The following is a 23563-nucleotide window of genomic DNA, read 5'->3' as shown; positions in this document are numbered from 1 at the left end:
CAAAAGGGCAAAGAATGAAGTAACTTAGCAACAGCAAAAACACTATCATTTAAAGTGGACATGCAGAGCAGCATGCGGAGGAACCTACCGCTCCAGCTGGGCGGCCCTGAGGACAACACGACCAGTTAGATTACTGTCAAAAGTGTTGGATTTCCCCTCTTTTGTTTCAACGAGAATATAATCTATTTTATCTTCCCAGATCCGAACGCCATCTGTATCTCCAACATCTAAAGAGCGTTACCTTGTCTCCGTAGCTCATTTTTGACAGCTTCTACACCGCCCTTCTTCTCGATGAAGTCGTAGATGACCTTGGAGGTCTCCTTGTCCTTCAGCTGAGCCTCGGAGATGCCGCACATGTCGAACAGATTCTTCAGCTCTGGGTCCAAGTTATTCAACTGAAGGAGGAAACCAGATTTTTGGATTATTGTACTGAATTATTATGTAACTAACAGAGATACAATGGATTATTCTCATTGGGGCACATTTGCTCTAAACTGTATTAACATCAATTCTGTGCCATTAAATCAGACATTTAAAAAAAGTATTTGTGAATCCTTTGTGAAGACAACTTCAGAAAAGTAGACTTTCAATAAACTACAATATAAACTACAAATTATTTAAAAAAACTACAATAATAATACTAGCTGTTATGCTGCCCCCTGGTGGCGTGGGGTAACACTACCAGGGATTTTCTTTCTGTGAGCCAACCAGGAATAAATCATTATTGAATGATACCCATCATCGGTAGCCCCCAGGCTCTGGAACGACCTGCCCCCTCATGTTAAATTGTCGCCCACTCTTGAAGCTTTTAAGTCCCGCCTAAAAACCCACCTATTTTCCCTCGCTTACCAGTCAGTCTGAGCTGAGCTATGTCATACCTGTTTGTATGCTTTCACTGTCTGTCCATAGCCTTTATGTGCCTTGTATTTATTCTTATGTGTGCTTTTTTTTTATCTATTCGTGTAATATTATATTTTATTATAATGTTATGTTCATTGTGAAGCACTTTGGCAAACCCTCTGTTTTTAAACTGTGCTATATAAATAAAGTGGATTGGATTGGATCATTATTGGCTACGTTATATATATAGTGCTCTGAATAATACACTATCCTGGGTATTGATGACGGCGCCTCTATATCCTGTACCTGCACAAATCAACTGTGGACCGACCTGCCCTTGTTCATCAGACAGGCTCCCACACCGTCTGTTTTTAAATCCCGTCTTAAAACCCGCCTCTTCTCCTTAGCATTCGAAAGTAGATTGTTGCTTTTATTTGCTTTCAGTGGTCTATTGTTTTTATTATACAGCTGTTTTTTATTTTTTAATTATTACGTTTATTCTGGTTTGTTTTGTGTTTGTATCTTTTATTTTAAATGTATTTATTGTTTTGTGAGCGTGTCTCTCTGGACAGCACTTTGGTCTGAAGGTTTTAAAGTGCTATATAAATAAAGTTGGATTGGATGTATAGCAAGAAAAGTACTTTAAAATGTAAGCAAAAAAAAAGGTTTCAGACAGAGAGTGGGGTTATGATTTAAGAGAAAGGAACGGTATGCTATATAAATATATACACATGTTTAATATAGACGGATTTTACACTATAAAGCAGTCTGAATATAAATAAGTAATACATATCGTTTTGTACTTATTCTTACTCCTTCGTATCACATACAATTTGCTCTATGCTTTCTACTTTAGATCCTATTCTATGTATTTCCTTCCTCATCACTGTTTATGTCCATTATTACTAACATGGATTCCAGTTGCCGAGCTATACTAAGAAAACTCCCGACTTTTTAAAGTGTTTAATACTTTGTGGGTGGATCATCACTTCTATATGAAGTTCTTTAACGTAGCAGTACGACCATGAAAGATATCCCGTGCTCATTTCGTGAGGGTTTTAAAGGCGTTCAAGCTTTATTCAACTGACGTCAGCGTCTCCGCCAGGGGGGCGTCTTGCCGTCATTTGACTCGAGCCGAGGGCGTCCAAAAAAATGAATAATTCGAGAGACGATCGAGAGTTGTTATCGCTTGAAATGACGAAAAGGAAAAAGGACATCCCTCAGGGGCAAAGGAGTCTGGTGGGATTAGCTTTTCTTTTTAATGACTGATTTTAAATGCCATTTTCTTAATGTCTTTCGTTTTTTGTAAAGCACTTTGAATTGCCTTGTGTTGAAAAGTGCTATATATAAATAAACTTGCCTTGTGTATTTAATTTAAATAAAAAGCAATGTTAATTTTGTTCACAATTTGTTTAGTTAGTTCACCTTGTTTTTCTTTCTCCAAAAGAACCGATCAGAGTACCGTTAAAAGACCGGGTCGATAAGCGGTATCAATAAAAGTAGCAGTACCGTTAAAACCTTAACGATACCCATCCCTACTTGGTGGACGCCCTCTCAGCCCCGGTCTGGCGGAAACACTGACTGACGTCATCCAATTAAATCAGTCCTTGAAAGCTTTAAGTTATGAAATCATCTGAATTCATCTTTTTCATTTACTGACGGTAAGTCCTCTGACCCGTGTGATCTGGTGCTCGTCGTCCTGCACGCTATAATTACCGATGAGGCTTTTTTTGAGTCCATGGATTATGCAGATGCAGGTTGAGTCTCTTCCCTCTCAAATATATCCTTGTGTAACCCTCCTGATGAGGACTTGGCTGCGCAGCTCCGTTTAATATTTTTGGAAGCAAAATACAATTTGAAGAGTCTGTCCGTATGAGGGATGTGTGACTGAGGATCAGATCAGCAGGAGGCCAGGCAGCATACGATGTGTGAGACACGCATATGAACACATTTCAAATACATTCTTGTTTTGCACTTACATCAAAACCGGTATTTGGATCCCATCCTACGTGCCCGATGTGCCTGTGAGGGAAGAGAAAGGGAGAGCTGGTGAGAAGGTGAAGATAAATGCAGCACATATCCCCAGAATAGGGAAGAAACACACAAGTAGAAGTTCAATACATTGCAGCCATACACTCCTCTGTTTTTGAATTCCCGAGGGCGCAGTGGTAACCTGCAGAATCGCTTAAAAGAATCAGAAAGCTGCCTCGGACTATTCCTGAAAGCATCACTCCGATATTCCTGCGTTACCAATAACTCCTCACACTGTATAGGATTAGAATCTAACGGACTCCCGACTGGATTAAAGCCTTGTCCAGATCACCAGTCCTTATATGGGCATGGGATATAGGAGTCATATAAGAAAGTAGAATAAACTCAACGACCTACAGTCATGGAGCTGTTGTACTGTGTGTAATCTGTGTAATCTGCAGTTGTGTCTTGAACTGAACAGATGAACACTATTTAATCATCATTTTAATGCTATCATCGTGTATTAAAGCTGCTGTGCAGTGTATTGCACGTTAAATAGACCCTCCAGAAAAACGCGATTATGCGATCGCATAATTTACCGCATAATCAGCAAAATGGCGCAGATTTTTAAAAAGGCGCATATTTATTAAAAGGGCGCATAATCCCCGCACTCGTCTTGAAGTGAAGTAGTGATGATGATGATGATGCCGCGACTTCATCAGATCAGAAGGTAACCAACACCGTAGAGTGAACGTGTGGAGCTCACACGAGAGAGAAAACACCAAGATGAAAAAATCTAATCCATCTCATTTACCGACGAACATTTCTGCTAAAGACCGGGCAACGCATTTCCCCGATGTCTTGCACGAAAGTGGGGGGACACTATTCTGCACCCCGTGCAACTGTGTGTTGGAGCATAAGAGAACATCGACGGTGACGACCCACTTTGATTAATTCAAACATTCGAAAATGCTTTCTGCTGCTGCGGACAAGAAACCCAAACAATTTACGTTCACCGAGGCATCGACCTCCAAACCTCCTCGAGGGCTACAAGAAACGAGGTGAGTAGCCTACAAGATTGAAGCTGGTCAGATAACGAACGAGTAAATGAAAACAGAATGAGGCGAAGAAGTGTGTGTGTGTGTGTGTGATTAATTAGGGATGTCCCGATCACCTTTTTTTGCTCCCGATCCGATTCCGATCATTTGATTTTGACAATCTGCCGATACCGATTTTTCCCGATCCGATCTTTATGCATTAAGAAAAAAAAAAGGTAACAGATAACGGCTGGTCATCCAACGCGATGAATTCAGCTATCTTGGCTGTTATTTTTTTAGCCTTTTTACTGTTCTGGGGCAGTTTCTCTTTCCTTTTGAAAGTCTCTGAAAGTGTCGGTTGTTTCAGCGCCGTTAGCCGAGTGGCCGCTGTGTACTCGCCGTGTTGTTGTTGGCGTTTGTTTCTCAGGTAGCGTATTAGATTGGTCGTGTTGAACGTAGCTCTGTTCTTTCCACCACGTGGAACCTCTGCCTTGCAAACATTCCATCTGGCTGTTACACTGCCTTCGCTTTCAATTTTATAATACTTCCAAACTCCTGACATTTTCTCTGTCCCGACTCCCGAGTCACCAGCTGAACGTAGCCTCTCGTTAGCTTACTGCTACTATTAGACACGGCGCCCACTCTGTTGCCAGATTTCAGAGAAATAAGCAACCAGGTCTGAAAACAAGCCCAAAGAAAGCAACACATACATGATGTTGTGTAATTTTAAACCAAAACTAAGTCCTCAGGATGACTTTAAGACGTGAACATGGTCATTTTTGTTTTGTAACATTAAATTAAAAAAAAAAAAAATTATAAAAAAAAAAAAAAAAAGAAAAAAATCCCGAACCCCGATTTTTTTCTCCCGATCCCCGATTTTTTGAAAATCACGTGATCGGCTCCGATCCCCGATCACGTGATCGGGACATCTTAATTAATTACATTACATGTGACTTGTTAGACGCTTTTATCCAAAGCGACTTACATACTCAGTACTGTGGGCAATCCCCACAGGAGCAATTTGGGGTGAAGTGTCTTCAGGGACACAACCACATGCTGACTGCAGTGGGGTTTGAACCTGTGACCTCCTGATCCGAATACCAACTCACAATCCACTGCACCACAGGCCTCCCACGATTAAAATAGCCCAATTGCTTTTACAATAAATAAACATTGAATGTGTTTAATTGAATAGTAAAGGGGTTTAACGTTAGTGGCAGGTTGTGTGTGAGAGAGAATAAATAAGACAGCCCAATATTTAAAAAAATAAATATTTCGCATATTTCGCAACTTCCTGCAATTTCACCGCATGAAATCAAATAAAACCCCCGCATGTTTAATCGCATCATCAAGGATTTTTGCCCGCGTTTTTCTGGAGGGTCTACTTAAACAACAAAAAATTATCCAGGATAAGGATTTTCTTTACTTCCTCCAAAAAACAAAAAAGGACAGTAAAATAATCGATTTAATTCAGAAATGACAGTTTTAATGTAAGCCTGCGGCCTGCCGAACTGACCGGACATCGATCCTCTATTCATTTAAATGATATCTATTAAACTATAAATTGACGCACATCGTCGAATAACATTGTTCAATTATGTGCCTGTCTGACCCTCATCATTGGGCTCCTTGTCGATACAAAAGGTGCAGTATTATATATTTTTTGATGTAATAGGTGAAAACTTCATAATCTGTATTTACCGCCAATCAAAAAGGGGCGTGGCCTTGCTCAGAGGGAAAGTACCAGGATGTGTTTCTCTCGCCTATAGCCAGAATGCATTCAAAGTTTGCAGCATCACACAAAGCATACGGCACAATATGCATCACGGTATGACATAGTCGCGAGGCTACTTTGACGCGTTTAAAGTATAAAAGTCTGTACTTAAGTTAAAGTTCAAGATGTTAAATGAACAAAGTAGCACAAACAATAATCAAAAGCATGACCACACGGACAAAAGACAATTTCTGAACCTAGCTCAGCCTCATTGTCTCTCCACAAAGCCTGAGATACAAATGTAAACGACAGCGAAAGCATTTAGGCTCCACCAATGTGATAAAGAGTTATTAAAAGATGTTTGTGGCTCACTGGAAGTTGCTGGGAGTGCCGATGTCTGCCTTGGTCAGCCTCTTTTTCTTGGACTTGCCCTTCTTCTCCCTCTTTGGGAATGCCGAGTGCACGATGTTGTTCACCTGAGAGTTGTTGTTGTAACGCTGCATGTTGCTGATCTCTGGGTTTTTGATGTCCACCGTAGCCATGGGCAACGTCGGGCCTTGAGAATGAAGGACAGTAAAGATTAGGGTATGTATAATACAACGTGTGGAAAACCTAGAAGTCAATTGTTTCACTGAAATATAAAAAGAGGCAAATCTTAGATGTGGGGTTTTGCACTAAATCTACTTTAACGTGGAGTAAAATGACCTTCTAAAACACAGACAGGGTCAGAAATAAGGTCTGTTATGAAAAGCAAACATGGAGCTTCTTTAGGGACAGCAGTGCTTCCTATGTTACGTAATGAATAAAATAAAAATCCCTAAATGGTTTAGGACCAAAGTATATTAACGATCTCCTACATAGCTATGAACCATCAGGGTGTCTCCGGTCTTCTGGGACGGGTCTGCACGTCCGCAGAAACTCGTACTATTTTCAAATCGAGACTGAAAACATATATTTTTGCCACTGCTTTTAATCGAGCTGTTCATGTTCGCACTGCAGTATTCCGTTTAACCATGGGTTGTATATACATGTTGTGTTTATTTTATTACCTTTGCTTTTTAATGCCATTATATAATGTGTTTTTAATAATGTATTTTAATTTATTTATTCTTAAAATGTCTTTTAATTTATTTTGGAAAGCACTTTGAATTGTCGCGTGCTGAAAAGTGCTATATCAATAAACTTGCTTTGCCGAATAAATGTTTTCCAAAGCAAAATAAAATATAGACTGTTTGGCAAAAAAGAAGCTGGATATTTTATTTGGGCTTAAAATAAATGAGATTATAACAATAATTCAGATTCAAAATGACAGATTACCAAAACATAACAAGCACAGTTCACAATGTCATTGATATAAAAGCTTTTAATATGTTGAAGAACTTCAGTTTAGTGAGCATCCTTTAGTCTTAGTCCTTTTTAAGCAAGTCCACTCAATCATCATAACTGTTTGTTATTTCTTTAGTAGTGAAAAGACAGTCTATAATTTACTCCTTTTGATATGTTATTCTCAATAAGGCCATGACGGGCAGTAATGACACCGGGTTAACTGATATCTGATATCTGATACAGTATGAATGCTAAATCTGTCTGCAATGCAACACATGTTTTTATTGGAGGCTTTCTGGCTTTGGTTTGTAGTCTGGGTAGAATTGAAAAATCACGTTTGGGCTTTGGCAGGTAATGGGTTTCCATGTGGGGAGCTAAGGAGGCAGAAGAAGATGCTCTGAAAGCTATGGTCCGTCAAGAATGTACGTTTTTATTAGCTTTAAAAAACGTATACTGTACGATGACCGGTGTGTGATATATTGGGCGTTGAGACTAAATTACCGTCGGAGAGAAAACCCATAGATTCCAAGTTTGCTTGACTACCAACATAACACGGACAAACAATGACATTTATTTGAATGTGAATAATGGATGCACGTTTTGCCTTTGTACATACATCTAAAGAAGAGGAATAAGTCACTTTTTCTTCTTTACATGACGACACTAAATTGGACTGGACGCAGGCGATAAGACACACATAACTACGCACTAATGTGAACCGCTAAACAACGTGGATTTAAATCACTATTACGAGGTAGCATTGCCCCCGTACCTTTGAAACTTTCACTACATGGACTTTTGGGTGTTTTGCTGGGCGATGGCGAGGGGGAGCGGCTGCGTCGCCTCCTCACCCGGTCCCAAATACACCCGCCCTCTCTCGCCGCGCAGGTGCTCATACCGACACCTAAAAGCATTTTGTCCACCCGGTTTTGAGCGCCCTCTCCGGAGGGTACGGAGACGGGAGCGTTGGGCGGGTACAGTGTGTCCTGAGGGAGAACCAGGCAGTGCAAAGAGGTCAGGCAGCTCCCTGGACTCAAACCTCCACCTCCTCCATTGACTTCATAGTTAGGATCCTCAGAGGGAGCGGACAGGAAGGTGGTGCAGAACATCATCGTGGCAGGTGTTCGCAGGGCATGAGAGATACAGAGATCTCAGATGGAGAGTCCAAAGAAGATCCAGGGTTCAACAACTGACTTCTGGTTGAGTTTTGTCTCCAGAAAGATCTACGGTATCGTTTCTCCGACAAGAAATATGGCGTCACATCCAGGAGATTCTCATTCCCAAGATTGACACACAGCTTCCGCTTTAATATGACGTTGTAAGTCGAGGAAAAGCGCAATCCAATTGTTGTCTCTTCAGAATCGAGTCCAGTCTTCTCGGAGAAAAGATTCTCATGAAATCAAACGATGATCGCAACGGTTTCCCAGAAACCCAGCGCTGAAGATAAGCCAACTTGTGACGGACTTAGCGCATTGACTGAAGTAATATCCCCATCAGACAGCCTACACGCTGTCTGAGCTGTGAGGGCAGACATCCAGCAGTGCCATCAGAAAGTAAGAAGGGCCCGCCAACACTTTAAGTTTCCACTTCCTTTTACATTCCTTCCATCACAGCGAGTTTCCTCCGATGCAAATTGTTCACCAAATGTCCCTGCTTTATCCGTGTGTCTGAGCTGCGTATATTTTCTATCTGTTTTGCAATCATTTTCTATCCCTTTGACTTTCCATCTCAGCGGGAAGCACCGTCAGATTATCTTTGCTCGGATTGGCTCGCAGTGAACATTCCCCCCCCCCCCACCTCCACTACCGCCTGCTCCCTCTCCCTGCAAAACACACAAATGAATCTAATCCCAGCAAATCATTCTGGATTTAGTGCTGGATTCTTTTTTTACGTAACCCATTAAAACCCCATCCGTGCGTAATCCCACGTTAATCTCAGGGGGTTTGAAAACATGATGGATCTGCACGGTGAGAGAAGACAAGAAGACGGAGGCAGGAAGGCAGGAAAGGGAAAGAGTCGATGATGGGGCAGAACTGATGAGAAACGGGCAGAATAGACGGAAAGCAAACTGGAGATGACAGACAGGAACTTGGATGTGATGCGTATGGAAGCTAAAGTGAGACAGACGGAGACGGAGAGGCGATGCTCCTGTGGGTCAGGCATGGATGACGTTGGCACCAATTCAAACACAAGATGCTCAGAAATGACAAATCCAAGACAGGAACACGACTCGGACGAAGCATCCTTTTAATTCTCCTTTCCTTTGAATAGAATATCAAGGCAGACAGTCTGTCAACAAAGTCCACCCGTTATCCCAGAGATGGTTTACACCAGCTCCGAGTGACACGGTGGTTTAGCTACGTCACGTGGACAGCATCTGACCACACGTGACCCGAAAAGCATCCGCAGGCCAACTGCTGTTAAAATATAAGCATCAGCTGAACGTGGAAATGTGTGCGCATGCTCACACGTATTAATAAGCCAGCTGTTTCAAATCGTGCTTCACGTCAGCCTCCAGCTCGACCCCGGGCTGTGTGTGTGCTGCTCGTCCACAAACAACGTGTGCGTTTCTGCAAATGCATTCCTTCTGTAATTAGAGCGGGGCGGGCTATGGAGGGCTCATCGTTTATAGAAATGAACTCAATTTCATCTCGGGCCACATTCGAATTATGGCTGCACTCAAAGGGCCGGTGGTAACTTTAAGACTATATAAATATACATAGATAAATATATATATATATATATAACGTGCTCCTGTAAAGCGGCCCGTAACCTTATAATAAACGTATCATATTCTTTGAAAGCTCTTGTGGGCCGCATACAATGAAGGGGCGGGCCGGATTTGGCCCCCGGGCCTTGAGTTTGACACCCCTGCTTTAAGGTCACTGTGATATCACTGCATTGTAATTAGGGCTGTACTGAATAGTTCATTCGTAAGTTCCAGAAGTTTTTTTGTGATTTACATTCCTGTTTGGGCAGCGTTTAGGTAACTTGTGTGCGTTTATTCTATTTTATTTTATTATTGTGTTTTTATTGTGTTTTTAGCACTTCTTTATTTGTATGATGTCTTAATGCTTTGTGAAGCCCTTTGTGACTGTCTGTGGAAAGCACTTTCCATCCCCGCTCTACACTTCTCTCGTGTTTATTTCTGAAGCTAACGTCAGGACACATTTGAAAACGTACCATTTGGAGGGTCGCGCCTCTTCTCTGTGAACACACAGAGAAATGTAATCGTTACAATGCTGTGCTATTTAGTGGGTTGTGTTAGTGAGAAGCGATGCGTCAGACAGAGATTTACAAAGAGGGTTTATTGGTGGGTTTATTGGTGCAGGTCACATAAGATGTTATTGTGAGTGTGAGGCTCGGCGGCTTTGTGCATGCGCCGCACAGAATGGAAAGTTAGGGGAAGTTTGCCAAGCGAAGTGTGTGGTTAGCGCGTTTTAGGAGACGTTAATCAGACATTCTTCACAGCCACGACTGCTCGTGTTAAATTCGTACATAAATTCAACGCCAGAAAACTGACGGCTTGAATTTTCCAATGGCTGAAGATCACAGAAGAAGAAGACGTGTTGATATCATGTGACACCCGGCGCAGACGGCTGAAGGGCAGGAGATTAAAGGAGGATCCGTTTAAAGGCGAGGAAGTGACCCCAAGGAGAGGAAGTAGGAAGACAGGCGGTCTTAACCCTTAGATGCATAAGTGGGTCTTTTTTGACCCGGTGAGGTGGTTTTCCTGAAGTATCTTTGTAATTAAAAATGTTATCATTTCATATTCCAGCTATTCCTCAAAAAACACGTTTTGGATATCATGCCATTTCGAATTTTATACATTTTAAGAAATTGTAGTTTTTGTATTACTACCCCAAGCTTCCATAAGTGGCTCAAAAATTACCCGCATGCATTTCTATGGGATCCTTTGGGAAAACGTTTTTAAAGATGTCTAAAATTATCAATAGTGAAAAATGAAATATTTCTAGTGTGAACCAAAATATAATACTAAATATTATACAAGTGATTGTTCTTAACCAAAATGGCATAAAAACACATTCTAATACGGGTCCTTTTTGACCCACTTATGGAAGAGCGTAGGGTCCAGTCACTCGAAGGGCATCTAAGGGTTAATCAAGCAAGGAATATATAAAAATGTGTTGGTGATCGTATGGTGTCGCATAAACAATGTCAATCAGTCAAACATTCACGGCTCATTTCATTGGACAGAAAGACAAGATGGGTGTTTTAATGCAAAACATTTTTTTTGTTAAATTGCCTTTCAGTTGTCTTTTGCCAGTTAAGTCTAATTGTTGGTGCTGGATTAAAAAAAAGTAAATATAGTAGAGTAGGTTGTTCGACAAACACAATTCTTTGCTGCTCAATCTTAATTAATAAAAGAGGCATAACTCAAAGAAAATAACCGTGATCAATTGATGACACTGTGGAAATATTATGCCCATGAGGGAATTCCTCTCAATGCTTGTTTCCATGTTTTTCTTTTGCCAGTCAGTATATTTGTTCTACCCCCAGAGGGCAGTGTTGTGATGCATCCCAGAGGTTTTGCTTCTGGATTTAACAGAAACATTCGACAGAAACCAGTATTGTGATTTGCCTCTGGAAGTGTCATAAGAGCACCTTAGTGACGGCAAGGTTTAAAAGGGTGATATGGGTTTTCAAAGTCAATCAGAGGAAGCAGTAGATGGTATAGTTTCAGCAGACCCGGGCAAAGCATTCTTAAACATGTCCCATACATGACTCTTTGGGGAAGTGTTGGTTTAGATAGACTCATATATCAGGCCTAAAGTATGATTTAAGCACCTGTCTAGTACTTCAGAGTTCATGTGGGTCATGTATGGAAGTTAAAACCATGTTGCCCAGGTCTGTATGGTTGAGAATTGTACAAAAAAAGGACAAGTTTAGAAATGAATATTATCTTGTGTTCACACGAGTCCAGCCAAGTGATTAACTCAAGCCAACACATCCTTTAAAAAGACAAAGCAAAGTATAGACAGAAGCAGACGTGACAAAACGACTGCTTTTGAAAACGACTTTCTGCATCCGTGTTTTAATTTAACTTGAAATAAGCTCAAAGACTGAACTGTGAATATAAATAGTTTCCCTTAAAATAGAAGATACAGAATCTCATGATTTCATAAGGTTAGACTCTTGAGTTCAACCCCAGATCAGATGTAGGTTAAAGGGTCTTAAACATATTGTATTCAGCGATTGTAATGTTAGGTTAAAAGTCTGTTGCCTTGTTTCTTGTCTTAGATATTTCTCTTTGTTCACGTTGCAAATACAGCGGCTGTAATGCAAGAATAACGTCAGACTTGATCTCATAGAAACAATGGATTATTTTGAACACAAGATATACATTTTCTAAACCCGTCATTCTTTCAGTATGTTCGGTCAGGAGGAAGGTGTGTAGGCATGTTTGCAGCAGCAGCAAGTAGGTACCAGATTTCCTCTGTCTTCTCCCGATGAGCTCGTTCACATGGCCGCGGAAGCGCTTCGTCTCCTCCTCGCTGGCAAAGTTCAGACCCACCTGGCAGTTCTGTGAACACACACACACACACACACACACACACACACACACACACACACACACACACACACACACACACACACACACACACACACACACACACACACACACACACACACACACACACACACACACACACACACACACACACACACACACACACACACACACACACACACACACAAATACAATTGAAAAGTGTCAAGGAACTACCAAACTGATTTCCATACAGTTCCTTATCAGAATTGGTTTACACATACTAGGAATTTGCTTTGATATACATGGTGCATACAAAGACACAGAAAGAAGATTAGTTTATTTAAAAATAGTACCATTATAAAAGCTATTCAAAAACTATTGTAGTTAGGGATGCTCCGATCGATCGGCCGCCGATCGTTATCGGCCGATATTCACTCTCTGCCGATCCGAAAATGACCATAAATAGCGGTATGCAACGTGTGTGAAGCAGAAATCCTGCAGCTCCACCTGCTGTGACGGACCGGTGAGCGGAGCAACACACACACACACTAAGAGTTAGACCTAACACACTTAGCTATTTTATCTACCTCTGGAACTAGCTAAACTAGTTATACATGTATTTATTCTTCAGTCGGGTCACTCATTACTGGATCAGTGAGCGGCATGAGACGATACTGACAGGCTGTCCCGTGTTATTCTTCAAAGTTAATGTAAACTTGAATAATGTACTTCATTTGAATGTAATAATTACGTTGGTTGTTGTTTGTGGAAGCTCCAGTGAATGAGCCCCATTAACTGAGTTTTAAACATCACTTTAAATGGAAGATCCCCATAGGCCCCGCCCACTCGATCGGGATTGGCCGATACTGATTCCGGCAATCGGAGCATCCTTAATTGTAACCATCATCAGCACTATCAGCTGTCCCGCGTTCCTCATGGCCTGCTGCTGCAGTACACACCAGCTCAGTTGTTGCTCCACAAATAGAAGCTTCGTCTTCACGTTAAGCGCTTTAGATGTACAAAATGTTGTGTTACAAGATGCCAAGAGATGTCAGAATGACTTTTGGTAGGCAACGTGGATGTGGGCTCACCGTGACAGTTCTCATATACATTTTCTGATGAACATAAAGTCTGTAGCAAAGCGTTTGTACTCCAGGAATAAACTGCTTTCCAAAATATATTTTTCTTGTTAAAAATGTGCTTTCCAAATCCACTTCCTGCTGCTACATGTTTACAGTGTCAATGTCAATAATGTTTTATTTTTCCATCAAGGATATCAGCGCCCTTTCTCAAAGACTCAAATGTATTTTATTCAATGTAATGTCTCTGGTGTTAAGACGTAGTTTGCATGAGAGGCAGACCCTGAAGTCATCCCAAACAATACTCTCGTCTCTCCAGCAGCATTTTGATGAAGGAATAAGAATTAAAATTGACTAAAAATGAAGACAAAGTATTTATAAGACAAGAAAGAGTACAGGAGAACTCACATCTCCGATAAATGTGATGAAGTAAGGTTTGGGGAGGTAGATGCTGAAGTTGTTGTACAGCTCCTGTTCAAACATCATCTTACCCTCCTGTGGGAAAACACACAGTTAAATAAATGCTTCACCATATATATCAAACACTACCAGCATCCCACAGACCTTACCGTGTGGCTATAAAATGATGAGGTGGTCAGGAATATGAAATGGCGGTACACCACATACGATACGATAATACTTTAACGGCCAGATCAAGTCAGAAATGTGACTTGCATCACAGCAGCTCCATGTGTAACATCAACATGGACAGATATCAAGACACAATACATGAACAACAGACATTTAACATAACAGCATAATATATTATATATAATATTATTGGTGGCGAGTTCCATCATCGCTCAGCTACTACAGTGTTTATGTGCTGCTCTGTACGTCCTCACCTTGATGTCCCACACCCGGATGAAGTAGGATCGCAGCGGGTTGTCTTTGACCAGACAGGCCACCCCGCAGCCTCTCTTGTTCCAGATGGAGTTCCTGTCTGAGGTGTACAGCTGCACCACGGCCGAGGACAGGGACTGGAGGGAGAGGAGAAGAGAGGGAGAGTCAGGCAAAGCTAAACCAAGAGGTTTCTAGCAAGGGTTTTAACCTAGTACAGCACAATATGCTAATACAATATGCTAACACAATATGCTAATACAATATGCTAAAATAAAAATACAGCCTGTGGGCCGTGACCCCCTAGTGGGCCGCGAAGGCATTGCAGGTGGGCCGCCAAATAATTTGCAAAACATGATTTGAGTGGAAACATTTAATTATTACGATTTTCTTTATTTGAACCTCTTTGCCTTTCTCTTTCTTGATCCTCCTTAGCAACGGTCATTACAGTCCTTGACAGCGGTCTGTTCTACTAGATTAACAACGTGTCACATGTTCAGAGTTGACCAATCAGAACTTTATTTAGCCCCTGTATTGTTTATGGTTGAATGTGGGCGGCGAACATATTTTAGATTCTTATGTGGGCCCCGAGTTGAAAAAGGTTGGGAACCGCTGGTATAAAAGGAAATGAAAAGATTGCTCCCTATTAAACCAAAGTTCTCGTCACACAATCACTGAACCCTAAATTAGACGTCACGCGAAGAAGCTGTATGTGAGAACGCAAAATGTCCCGATACGTTGAACTGCTCATTGTCCGGATAATTCACAATGAAGATGTTTGTGTGTTGATGAGGTTTTCATGGGTTCCTTCACGTGAATCAGCAAACCAAAATGTCTAGCTAGAGGACGAGATTCGTACGATTCTGTCGGTGTCAGGCAAAGTCACGAAACGGAAAGAGACTCAGTTATTTATGAGCAAATTACTAAGTTTCTCCATAAGTGAGAACATTGCTTACATCGACAATCTCACAAGCTGTGCACCTGGAAAGTGAAACTCAGTACGATGTTAGGACCTGATACCCCAGACATTGCCCAAAGTGCAAATGAATTGATGGCAACCCTAACGCAGGTTGCTCGAAACGTAAACTCATCAACTGTCTCAGGCTGGAGCCACACGAGGACGATAACGCATACGGACCGATATCGAGATCAAAAAAGTCTCCCGTCCACACGCAACAGGCACCAGAAACGTGTCCGTTCACACGAGACCGCTCGAAAGCGCTGGAGACGCTGTAGTACATATGCCGGGCCTGTAAGTGGCGCTGTACTCTTGCCACAAAAGCAGCGAAGAAGACTTCCCGTGCATGGTTGCCATGGTTGCCCTTCTGTCTATTCTCCGCTGTGGACGCTCTGGCTCTCTTTCTCCCTCCCCGAGGCAAGCGTGTGCTCCTGCTGTAAATCTCTCCGGTGGTCCACCAGCAGATGACAAACACCCACCTCTCCGCCTCTTCCAATGAACGAGGGGACCGTGCGGCAGAGTTTCCGCTAGATTTTTCCGCCGGTCAACATGTCCGTTAAAGTTTAAATCTTCCGGACAAAATTAGAAAAGTGCCGGTCAAAGGTCTTCTTTGTTATTTATTGAGCTTTAAAACAAATTGATAACGACTCTATATAATAATAAAAAACGGAGCCTCTCTTTTCCTCCCCCTCTTCTGACAGCGCAGCAGCTGATCTCTGAGCAGGAGAGGCGGGGCTATTGCTTCAACGTTATCTGGAAATTATCATATAGGCGTAAACACGGAGCCGTTTGCCCACCCCAGAGTGTTTCGTTCGCAGATCTACCCACCTTGGGGCCCGTTATCGTTTTATGCGTTTCCCTGTCGGCCTCGTGTGGTCGAACCGTCTATGATAGAGAGCTGTAGCGGATATGACCGTTATCGTCCTCGAGTGGCCTCAATCTGCAAAGCCCATGTTTGCAAAACTCAAAATCTGCTGGAGATACGGCTCTGCGTCAGTCTGTGTCTACAGCACCGACTCGGCAGCGGATAAAGAAAGGCAACAGCTGCCCTAGTTGTTGCCGTGTAAGCTGCACAATGGCACACGCTGAGAAGCACAACTGTCACACACTCAGACACATCCATGATCATAAGAGCAGATGAGGCTCCAGCAGGTTTACAGGGGCCCGGGGGGGGGGGCTCACACACAGCAGGGGGTCTGACTTCAGTCATTAACACACAGATGAAAGCAGCGGCAGCTCACGGGGAGTCGCTGCTGATCACCTTTTCAACTCAGTGCTTCCCGGAAGATACTTCACCAACGTGATGTTTAAATGAAGCAGAGCAAGGCACATGTTTCCACAGCAGCAAGGAGTTTTTTCCGGTTATTTTCTCTATAAGAATGTTGTCTGCTTGTTTTAAGAGCAGTTAAGAAGTCAAAAACAGTACAGCTGCAACTTAAACTTTAATAACATTGAAAGCAAAGAATGTCCCGATAGTCCCTTTATTGATATTTGCTCGACAAGTAGCACCTATTGCATGACACAAACAATTATGTGGCTCTTTCTGCTCGTTCTTGTTATTTCATTTCATTTTTATTTGTCCCGCTCATGGTACGCAAAACCAAATGTACAACAATTGCCATAAAACATGACTCCACCATCGAGCGAAAAGGAGCAGGAAGAAGAATAACATCTTATGTGACCTGCCCCTTTCTAAAAAAAACAAATAAATACAAATAGATGGTCTGCCCTTCAAAATAATAATTTTTTTTTTTTTTTTTTTCACAGCCAAACATAACAGTATCTTAGGACACTAGGAGAAACACACACACATATACTTATTTCCCACTTGACGGTTAACGGAAAGAAACAAAACAACACCAACACATCACATGTATTATCATATCATCTGCCCACAAATTCCCTGGCTTCAACTTCTCATGAACTAAATGAAATCGTAAATTCTGATATCTCGGTACAATCGTATGCTACGTCTTTGTCAATAGTCTTTTAACCATTGACCACTTTTTAAAAACAATGTTGACAGCAAACCAAAAAGATCTGCCCTCAGCAATACATCTGAATCGAGCGCTAAGGCGAGCAGTTTGAACCAGTTCTGAAAAGGCAGGTTAGAAGCTACTAATGTTTCAAGCGAAATAGGACCACTCGTCTGTGTCTTACTCCTAAGAAGAACAGCCGAAAGACAAATTAATTAATTAGACAATCAAATCCTAGGCCACCTCAAAAAAAAAAGTCATTCGGACGACACTGTTCACCGCCACTGCAGCAGACAAAAGAGAAAAGACACTATTATACAATTTAGGTTGGAACATGTGCACATGTGGAGGAGATGTTACATCAGGATGGTGTATGATGGGAGTCTAACCTCAATGTATCAGCCAATCAGCTCTCTCTCTCAACCTCCACTGCATTATATTCATTTAATAGCCCGATGCTATTACTAATTTACATGCATCCAAATTTCAACCTACATTTAAGAACTCAGCATCAACAGACTTTGAAGATATGACAATTCGTCGCCTGGTAGCAGAATTACAGCTCTTAATTCATATGTTGTTGATAGCCTTCATCAAATCGGATGATATGAATTTCTCTTTGTGAAAGACGTGCTATGCGACAGCGATGTTAATGGTGTCCATGCTGCTAAATCCCGGGGCTTCATCTGCCCATGGAGCGCTGATTGTTCCTGACAGGGCCGAAGGCAGGAAGTAAAGCTGCGTCTATGGCGTCATCAAGACCCGACAATAACAAAATAAATTAAAAATAAATCATACTTGCTTACCGTCACACACACAAACATCTCTCTTATTCTTTCTGCCACTATGATGAAGCTCAGCACCTGCGCAGCACAATCACTATCTCGCTTTTTCACACAGTAGATTATTATAACCCTGGACTATGTGAAAACTACAGCTGACGCAAAAAGAAAAACAACTGTCACATAAGCCATATTTTTAAGCCAAACATTTGTTTAGAGATAACCCGAGTGGAAACAAATAAATTCACCAAATGTTGAAGAACTTCAAAAGCGTTTTAAGGTGAAAAGTCAATCATTAGCGGTTTGTTTAGGGATCGGAAGTTGCGTCCAAAGTCATAAAGTTGTAATAATTTATTAAATAAGTACAACATTATAAGTTGGTTAAAGAAATAAAGCCTTGAAATGTGTTCACACAAGAGAGACAAACAATTCTGATTTAGGAGGGTTTCTGGAAACTACCATAAAGAATATATTCAAAACTTATATTCTGTGTGAAAAAGGAAGTCAGGACAGAAGCCAACTACAGCTGACTCATTTTGAATGCGGTCCATTAGCCATTTGGTCAAGCTGTTCCATATTGGCACACAATCATCACACGATGTTCTGGAAGGACAGCAAGTGAAAGAAGGGAAGGAACATAGAAAAGGAAGCGAGGCAGTGTAGGGAGAGGGACAAAGGGACAGTGTGTGGGAGTAATAAGAGAGGGATGGGATGGCAGAGATGGGCTTGATGTGAATGACAGCAGATGATAGTAATGCTGCAAGGAGAAACAGGAGGAAGGAAGGAAGGAAGGAAGGAGAGAAAGGGGGCAAAGTGGAGGAAAAGAGGATTAATGTTCTCCAGCACAAATCACCGGAGGAGGCTGACCACAGGACTTCCTGTACGAGAGGACTGCTGATCAGGCCACACACACACACACACACACACACACACACACACACACACACACACACACACACACACACACACACACACACACACACACACACACACACACACACACACACACACACACACACACACACACACACACACACACACACACACACACACACACACACACACACACACACACACACACACACACACACACACACACACACACACACACACACACACACACACACACACACACACACACACCTTTGCCCAGTCAGAATGTCGCTGATGGGGAAAACAGCAGAAAGAATACCAATGAGTAAAACCAATGAGTAAGAGCACTGTGCATGTACCCGTGTGTGTTTCTCTGTGTGTGTGTGTGTGTGTGTGTGTGTGTGTGTGTGTGTGTGTGTGTGTGTGTGTGTGTTAGATGCATTATTCAGAAATGCAGCAGAATGCAGGTGAAAATACTAACATGTACTTCCTAAAACATGATCCAAGAAAGTACACAACTCACTAACTAAAGTACACACTAAGTGCCCGTACATGTGTATTCTGTATGCTTTGTTGCACTAAGATATTACAAACTACTACATTCTGTTTACTGTGATATAAAAGGAGAACAAATCTCCATATTTGAGAAACCGAAGCAGCATCTTTTGACATGTGTGCGTGAACAATTCATTGATTGTCAAAATAGTAGGAGATTATTTATCTTAATTTTAATGAATTTTTGCATTTACAAATATTTGTTTTATCAATACTCAGCTACCGTCTGAAGAGCAGGCGGAAAAGTAGTGCCACAGAATTGAAAACTTGTAGTACTACGTCATTAATGCAACAATACAACAGAAAACCTCAGAGCTGAAACACATGCCCTTTGTATCACTGTTGAGCGTAACCTTAAAAGAATAAGCTGATATGCAAAAAAGCTTTTAAGAGCCAGAATAAATCAAGTGTAACCCGGCTGCACGGAGCCCGTTACTGGCTGCGCATCTTACAACGAACAGTACAAGTAAAAAGGGAAGGCAAAAGTTGACACAATTTCTGCACAAGTACACAACACACTCTCAGTCGGGCCACTAAATCACTGGTGGGCATCCTAATTAGATTGGCGGGGGAGACACACAATGTCTGTCTCCTTCGCTCTCTCTCACCCACACACACACACTGATTCTCTCTGCATGCAAAGTTGTGCACTGACACACAAAGCGTAGGACTGCCAGGAATGTTCTGGATTATGCTCACATGCGAAGTGACAGGGCTGAGCAATTTGGAAACAAATATCTAATTTGTTTTGGACTGATATATGCAGATATATGATGATAATTGTTTGCACTAATTTTTCACACGTTTGAACAATACGATATGTAAACCAGGGGACCAAAACAATTCTTTAAGTATTGCACCTCTTGCCATTCGGATATTGCACAAGTGCATTTTTCTATTTCGATAGGATTCGAGTCCAGCCACCAGTGACACCAGTGCCAAAATGCCTGAGGATATTCGTCATTTTATTTTCTTTAAAACAGGTTATATAGGTGTAGGAAGACACTCCTCAGGAAGCTGCAAGGGAGGGGGTGAGGCTCGCACACTTACAGGCTGACATCATGTATGATGGGACAGGAAATGTCCTTCCAAAGCCAACACACACACACACACCAAGAAAATATGTCAGTCATACACAACCTTTACTACACACTAACCCCCTGATCCCACCGGAAGCGTCTGCGCCGCGCCGCGACCTCCTCCTACGTCATAACCCACCAGGCGCGTTTCAAAACGTTGCGGAAGCGGAGCGTCGTGTGTGCAGCCTCGCAGTCGTTGGATGAACGTTCCACTTCCTGCCTGCGCCGCGTCAAAAATAGGATTCATCCTATATTTTAGAAATTCCTTGCGGCGAGGAGCTTCTGGGACGCTTCGAGCCGCGGCGCAGCGCAGCGGGTCTGGTGGAATAGCACCCATTGACTAGAGTGGCCGCGATCGCTAAAAACGCCGCAGCGCAGACGCTCCTGGTGGGATTCGGGGGTGAGAGGTCAGGATGATTAGCATGGGGAAGTTACAGGAGAACAGGCAATGTCTAGGCTTTATGGGCTCAGAACAGTCTCATAATACACACGTGCACACAGAAGGATCCACACTTGTGTTTTTCAAAGCACACACAAGTGTTCCGTTTCATATACATGTAAATAAAATCCAAATACAGAAAAAAGTTTTACATATGTATTTTTGATCCTCACATATTAGTTTTCCATTTAAAACCTCTGCACCTGCAAACACAAACCGCTCTCTGTGCACGGATCGCTGTGCATTCGTGTGTGGGTTTTTTGAGACTCCCCTGACGCTCAGCCGATTCGTACTTGTAATTTTAAAATGTAAACGGAAAACTAATAAGTGAGGATCAAAAATACATGTGTAAAACTTTTTTCTGTATTTGGATTTTATTTACATGTATATGAAAAGGAACACATTTGTGTGTGCATTGAAAAGTGTGGATCCTTCTGTGTGCATGTGTGTATTATGAGACTGTTCTGAGCCCATTAGGCTTAGGGCTGGACGATTTAAAGTAAATCAAATATCCCATTTTTCTCACCTATACACCTCAATTTCGATACTGTCACAATATTGTAGGGTTGATGCCTTCACAAAATATTTATACAATGAGAATTTTGATATATAATCATACGTAACTTTGAAAAAATGACTAAGCAGTTGGCGAATAGTAGAAAAGCTTGAACGGTCCTGTAAATTCAGAAAATGACATCACTGTAGTCCAGCCCTTCAAACCAGGAAAAGTCAACACTTATGACATCACAATATCCCAACTCTAAGATGATATAACATATTATGAAACCAGTATAATATTGATACAAACTTAGATTTTTCTACGCCAAGAGCACATTTATTAATCTGACACTTGACTTTCAACATGTCTTATCTGTCAATGCTATCAATAACAGGCAAAGGAGAGGCAATCTTTCCAGATGATTTCACTGGTGACATCGTTTCTAAACAAGCTTCAAAGCAATTATCTTTATATAAAATGGGAATAATACCATCTTCTAGATCCCACATGAAAACGTTGAACTTTATATGGATCTCAAACCGTGCCTTGTATTCAGGGTTGTCCCGTGCACACCATTTTTTTGGAAATCTAACAAAACAAAATATCATCAAACTTCACGGTGAAAGATTTGCACTTTGACTACCTTAAATGTGATGGTGCAATTTTCCGAGAGTGTCCAGATAACTCAAACACCCTTATTCCTTCGACAGGTCAGCCATAATAACAACATTAAAGCTACCATCCACTACCTAAAAAAGCTTACAATATGTTTTAATTGTGACACAGTAAAAACAATAGCTGCTCTGGGAGGCACACATCCCGTTATCTGCTTTCCTGGGGAATTAGAACTAGTTTGAACTGCTCCAATTCCTTATATAGTTGAATAATATTCATATGTACTAGCCTGTGGGTGTTCTGTAGTTGTAGTCCTGCAAGATGACAAAGAGGAGACAGAAGAACATGTAAAATAAATGTTAGGTTAAGCTACTGCTGTGTAATATTGTTGATGCAGCTGCACATGTGTTGCATAAAATAATACAGACACAGTGCAACCATACAACTGAGTCAGCTGAATCATGCTACACGTGTTACATCATATCAGACTCAATATTGTATCCAGTGACTTACTGATCTTATCGCACCTGTTTTCTGCTCAGGTTTTGAACCTAGTCTGAGGACTTTTGAGATGTCCTAGAACAAGTCTGGTGGGCACATTCTTCTCCGAGGACACACTTCCCGAAAACAACCAAGGTTCAGAGCTATGTTATGTAATGAAAAATAGCGCTGATTGATTTAACAACTCCAAAAACACAGCTACCCACTCCTGTAGCCAATGCTAGGCTTAGCTCAGCCAGGCTAGCTGTCAGCGGTGTGTCAGGAGGATTTCCTGGGTGCTTTCAGGTGTGTCAAGCTTTAAAAGTTCAGAGTGGAGGCCTGGAGCAGGGATACAACTATTTTTTTTTCCAAATGGGACGATGAACCCAGCCAACTCTCCCTTTTCTGCTGTCAAAACAAACCAACCGCTGAAGCGTTTCCCCGGGAAAACAACAAACTAAAGGCCATAAACAAACCGTTACATCTCACGAGCTAGCCGTTGGTCGCGTGAAGAAAACAAACAGTTAGCATTTGTTCTGCTATCGTATAACATTTAAATTGAAAAAAACTTACAATGCATTTCCTGCCAAGGTAGTTGAAAAGGCAGTCATTTTCCTGCGGTGTCAGGAGTATGGAACCGACGTTCGCTTGCCGACGTTGCGGCGGATGTCCACTCATTATTAGGGATCAATTTATAAAGTGTGCACCGACTGTAACTCGTTATAGGAGATCCAACAACATAAACAATCCCTCGGTCATCCGTGGCCTTCCCGCGACCCCCTCACACCGGTTTATCCTGGAGGTCCACAAGAAGGGGTGCCAAGAAATGTCGTTTTAGGGATGCAGTTGTCCTTTTTAAAATAAGGTCAAAACTGCAGCGACTGAGCGAAGAAGGAAAACGCAAAAAAAAAAAAGTTTCCTGGGAAGTCCACCCGCCACACAGCCCAGAGCCAGCTCCATCAAACATGGCAGGGTAAGGACGAGT

General features: G+C 41.9%; 1 protein-coding gene across 1 annotated transcript in view; it reads right to left on the bottom strand.

Annotated features, from left to right (window-relative positions):
• Nucleotides 1-23544, bottom strand: part of LOC117439285 (actin nucleation-promoting factor WASL-like) — a 28949-nt gene extending 5405 nt beyond the window's left edge. The window contains 8 exon segments of the mRNA XM_034075154.1: nucleotides 242-395; nucleotides 2820-2862; nucleotides 5935-6118; nucleotides 10072-10095; nucleotides 12337-12433; nucleotides 13891-13977; nucleotides 14328-14462; nucleotides 23152-23544. Of these exon segments, the coding sequence (XP_033931045.1) occupies nucleotides 242-395; nucleotides 2820-2862; nucleotides 5935-6118; nucleotides 10072-10095; nucleotides 12337-12433; nucleotides 13891-13977; nucleotides 14328-14462; nucleotides 23152-23256 (829 nt within the window). The 5' untranslated portion in view covers nucleotides 23257-23544.
• Nucleotides 23545-23563: the final 19 nt, after the last annotated feature.

This window comes from Pseudochaenichthys georgianus, chromosome 23, assembly GCF_902827115.2.
Source record: "Pseudochaenichthys georgianus chromosome 23, fPseGeo1.2, whole genome shotgun sequence".
NCBI classification, from domain to species: domain Eukaryota; kingdom Metazoa; phylum Chordata; class Actinopteri; order Perciformes; family Channichthyidae; genus Pseudochaenichthys; species Pseudochaenichthys georgianus.
The sequence above is the reverse complement of the archived record's forward strand: the minus strand, read 5'-3'. Positions and strand labels throughout refer to the sequence as shown.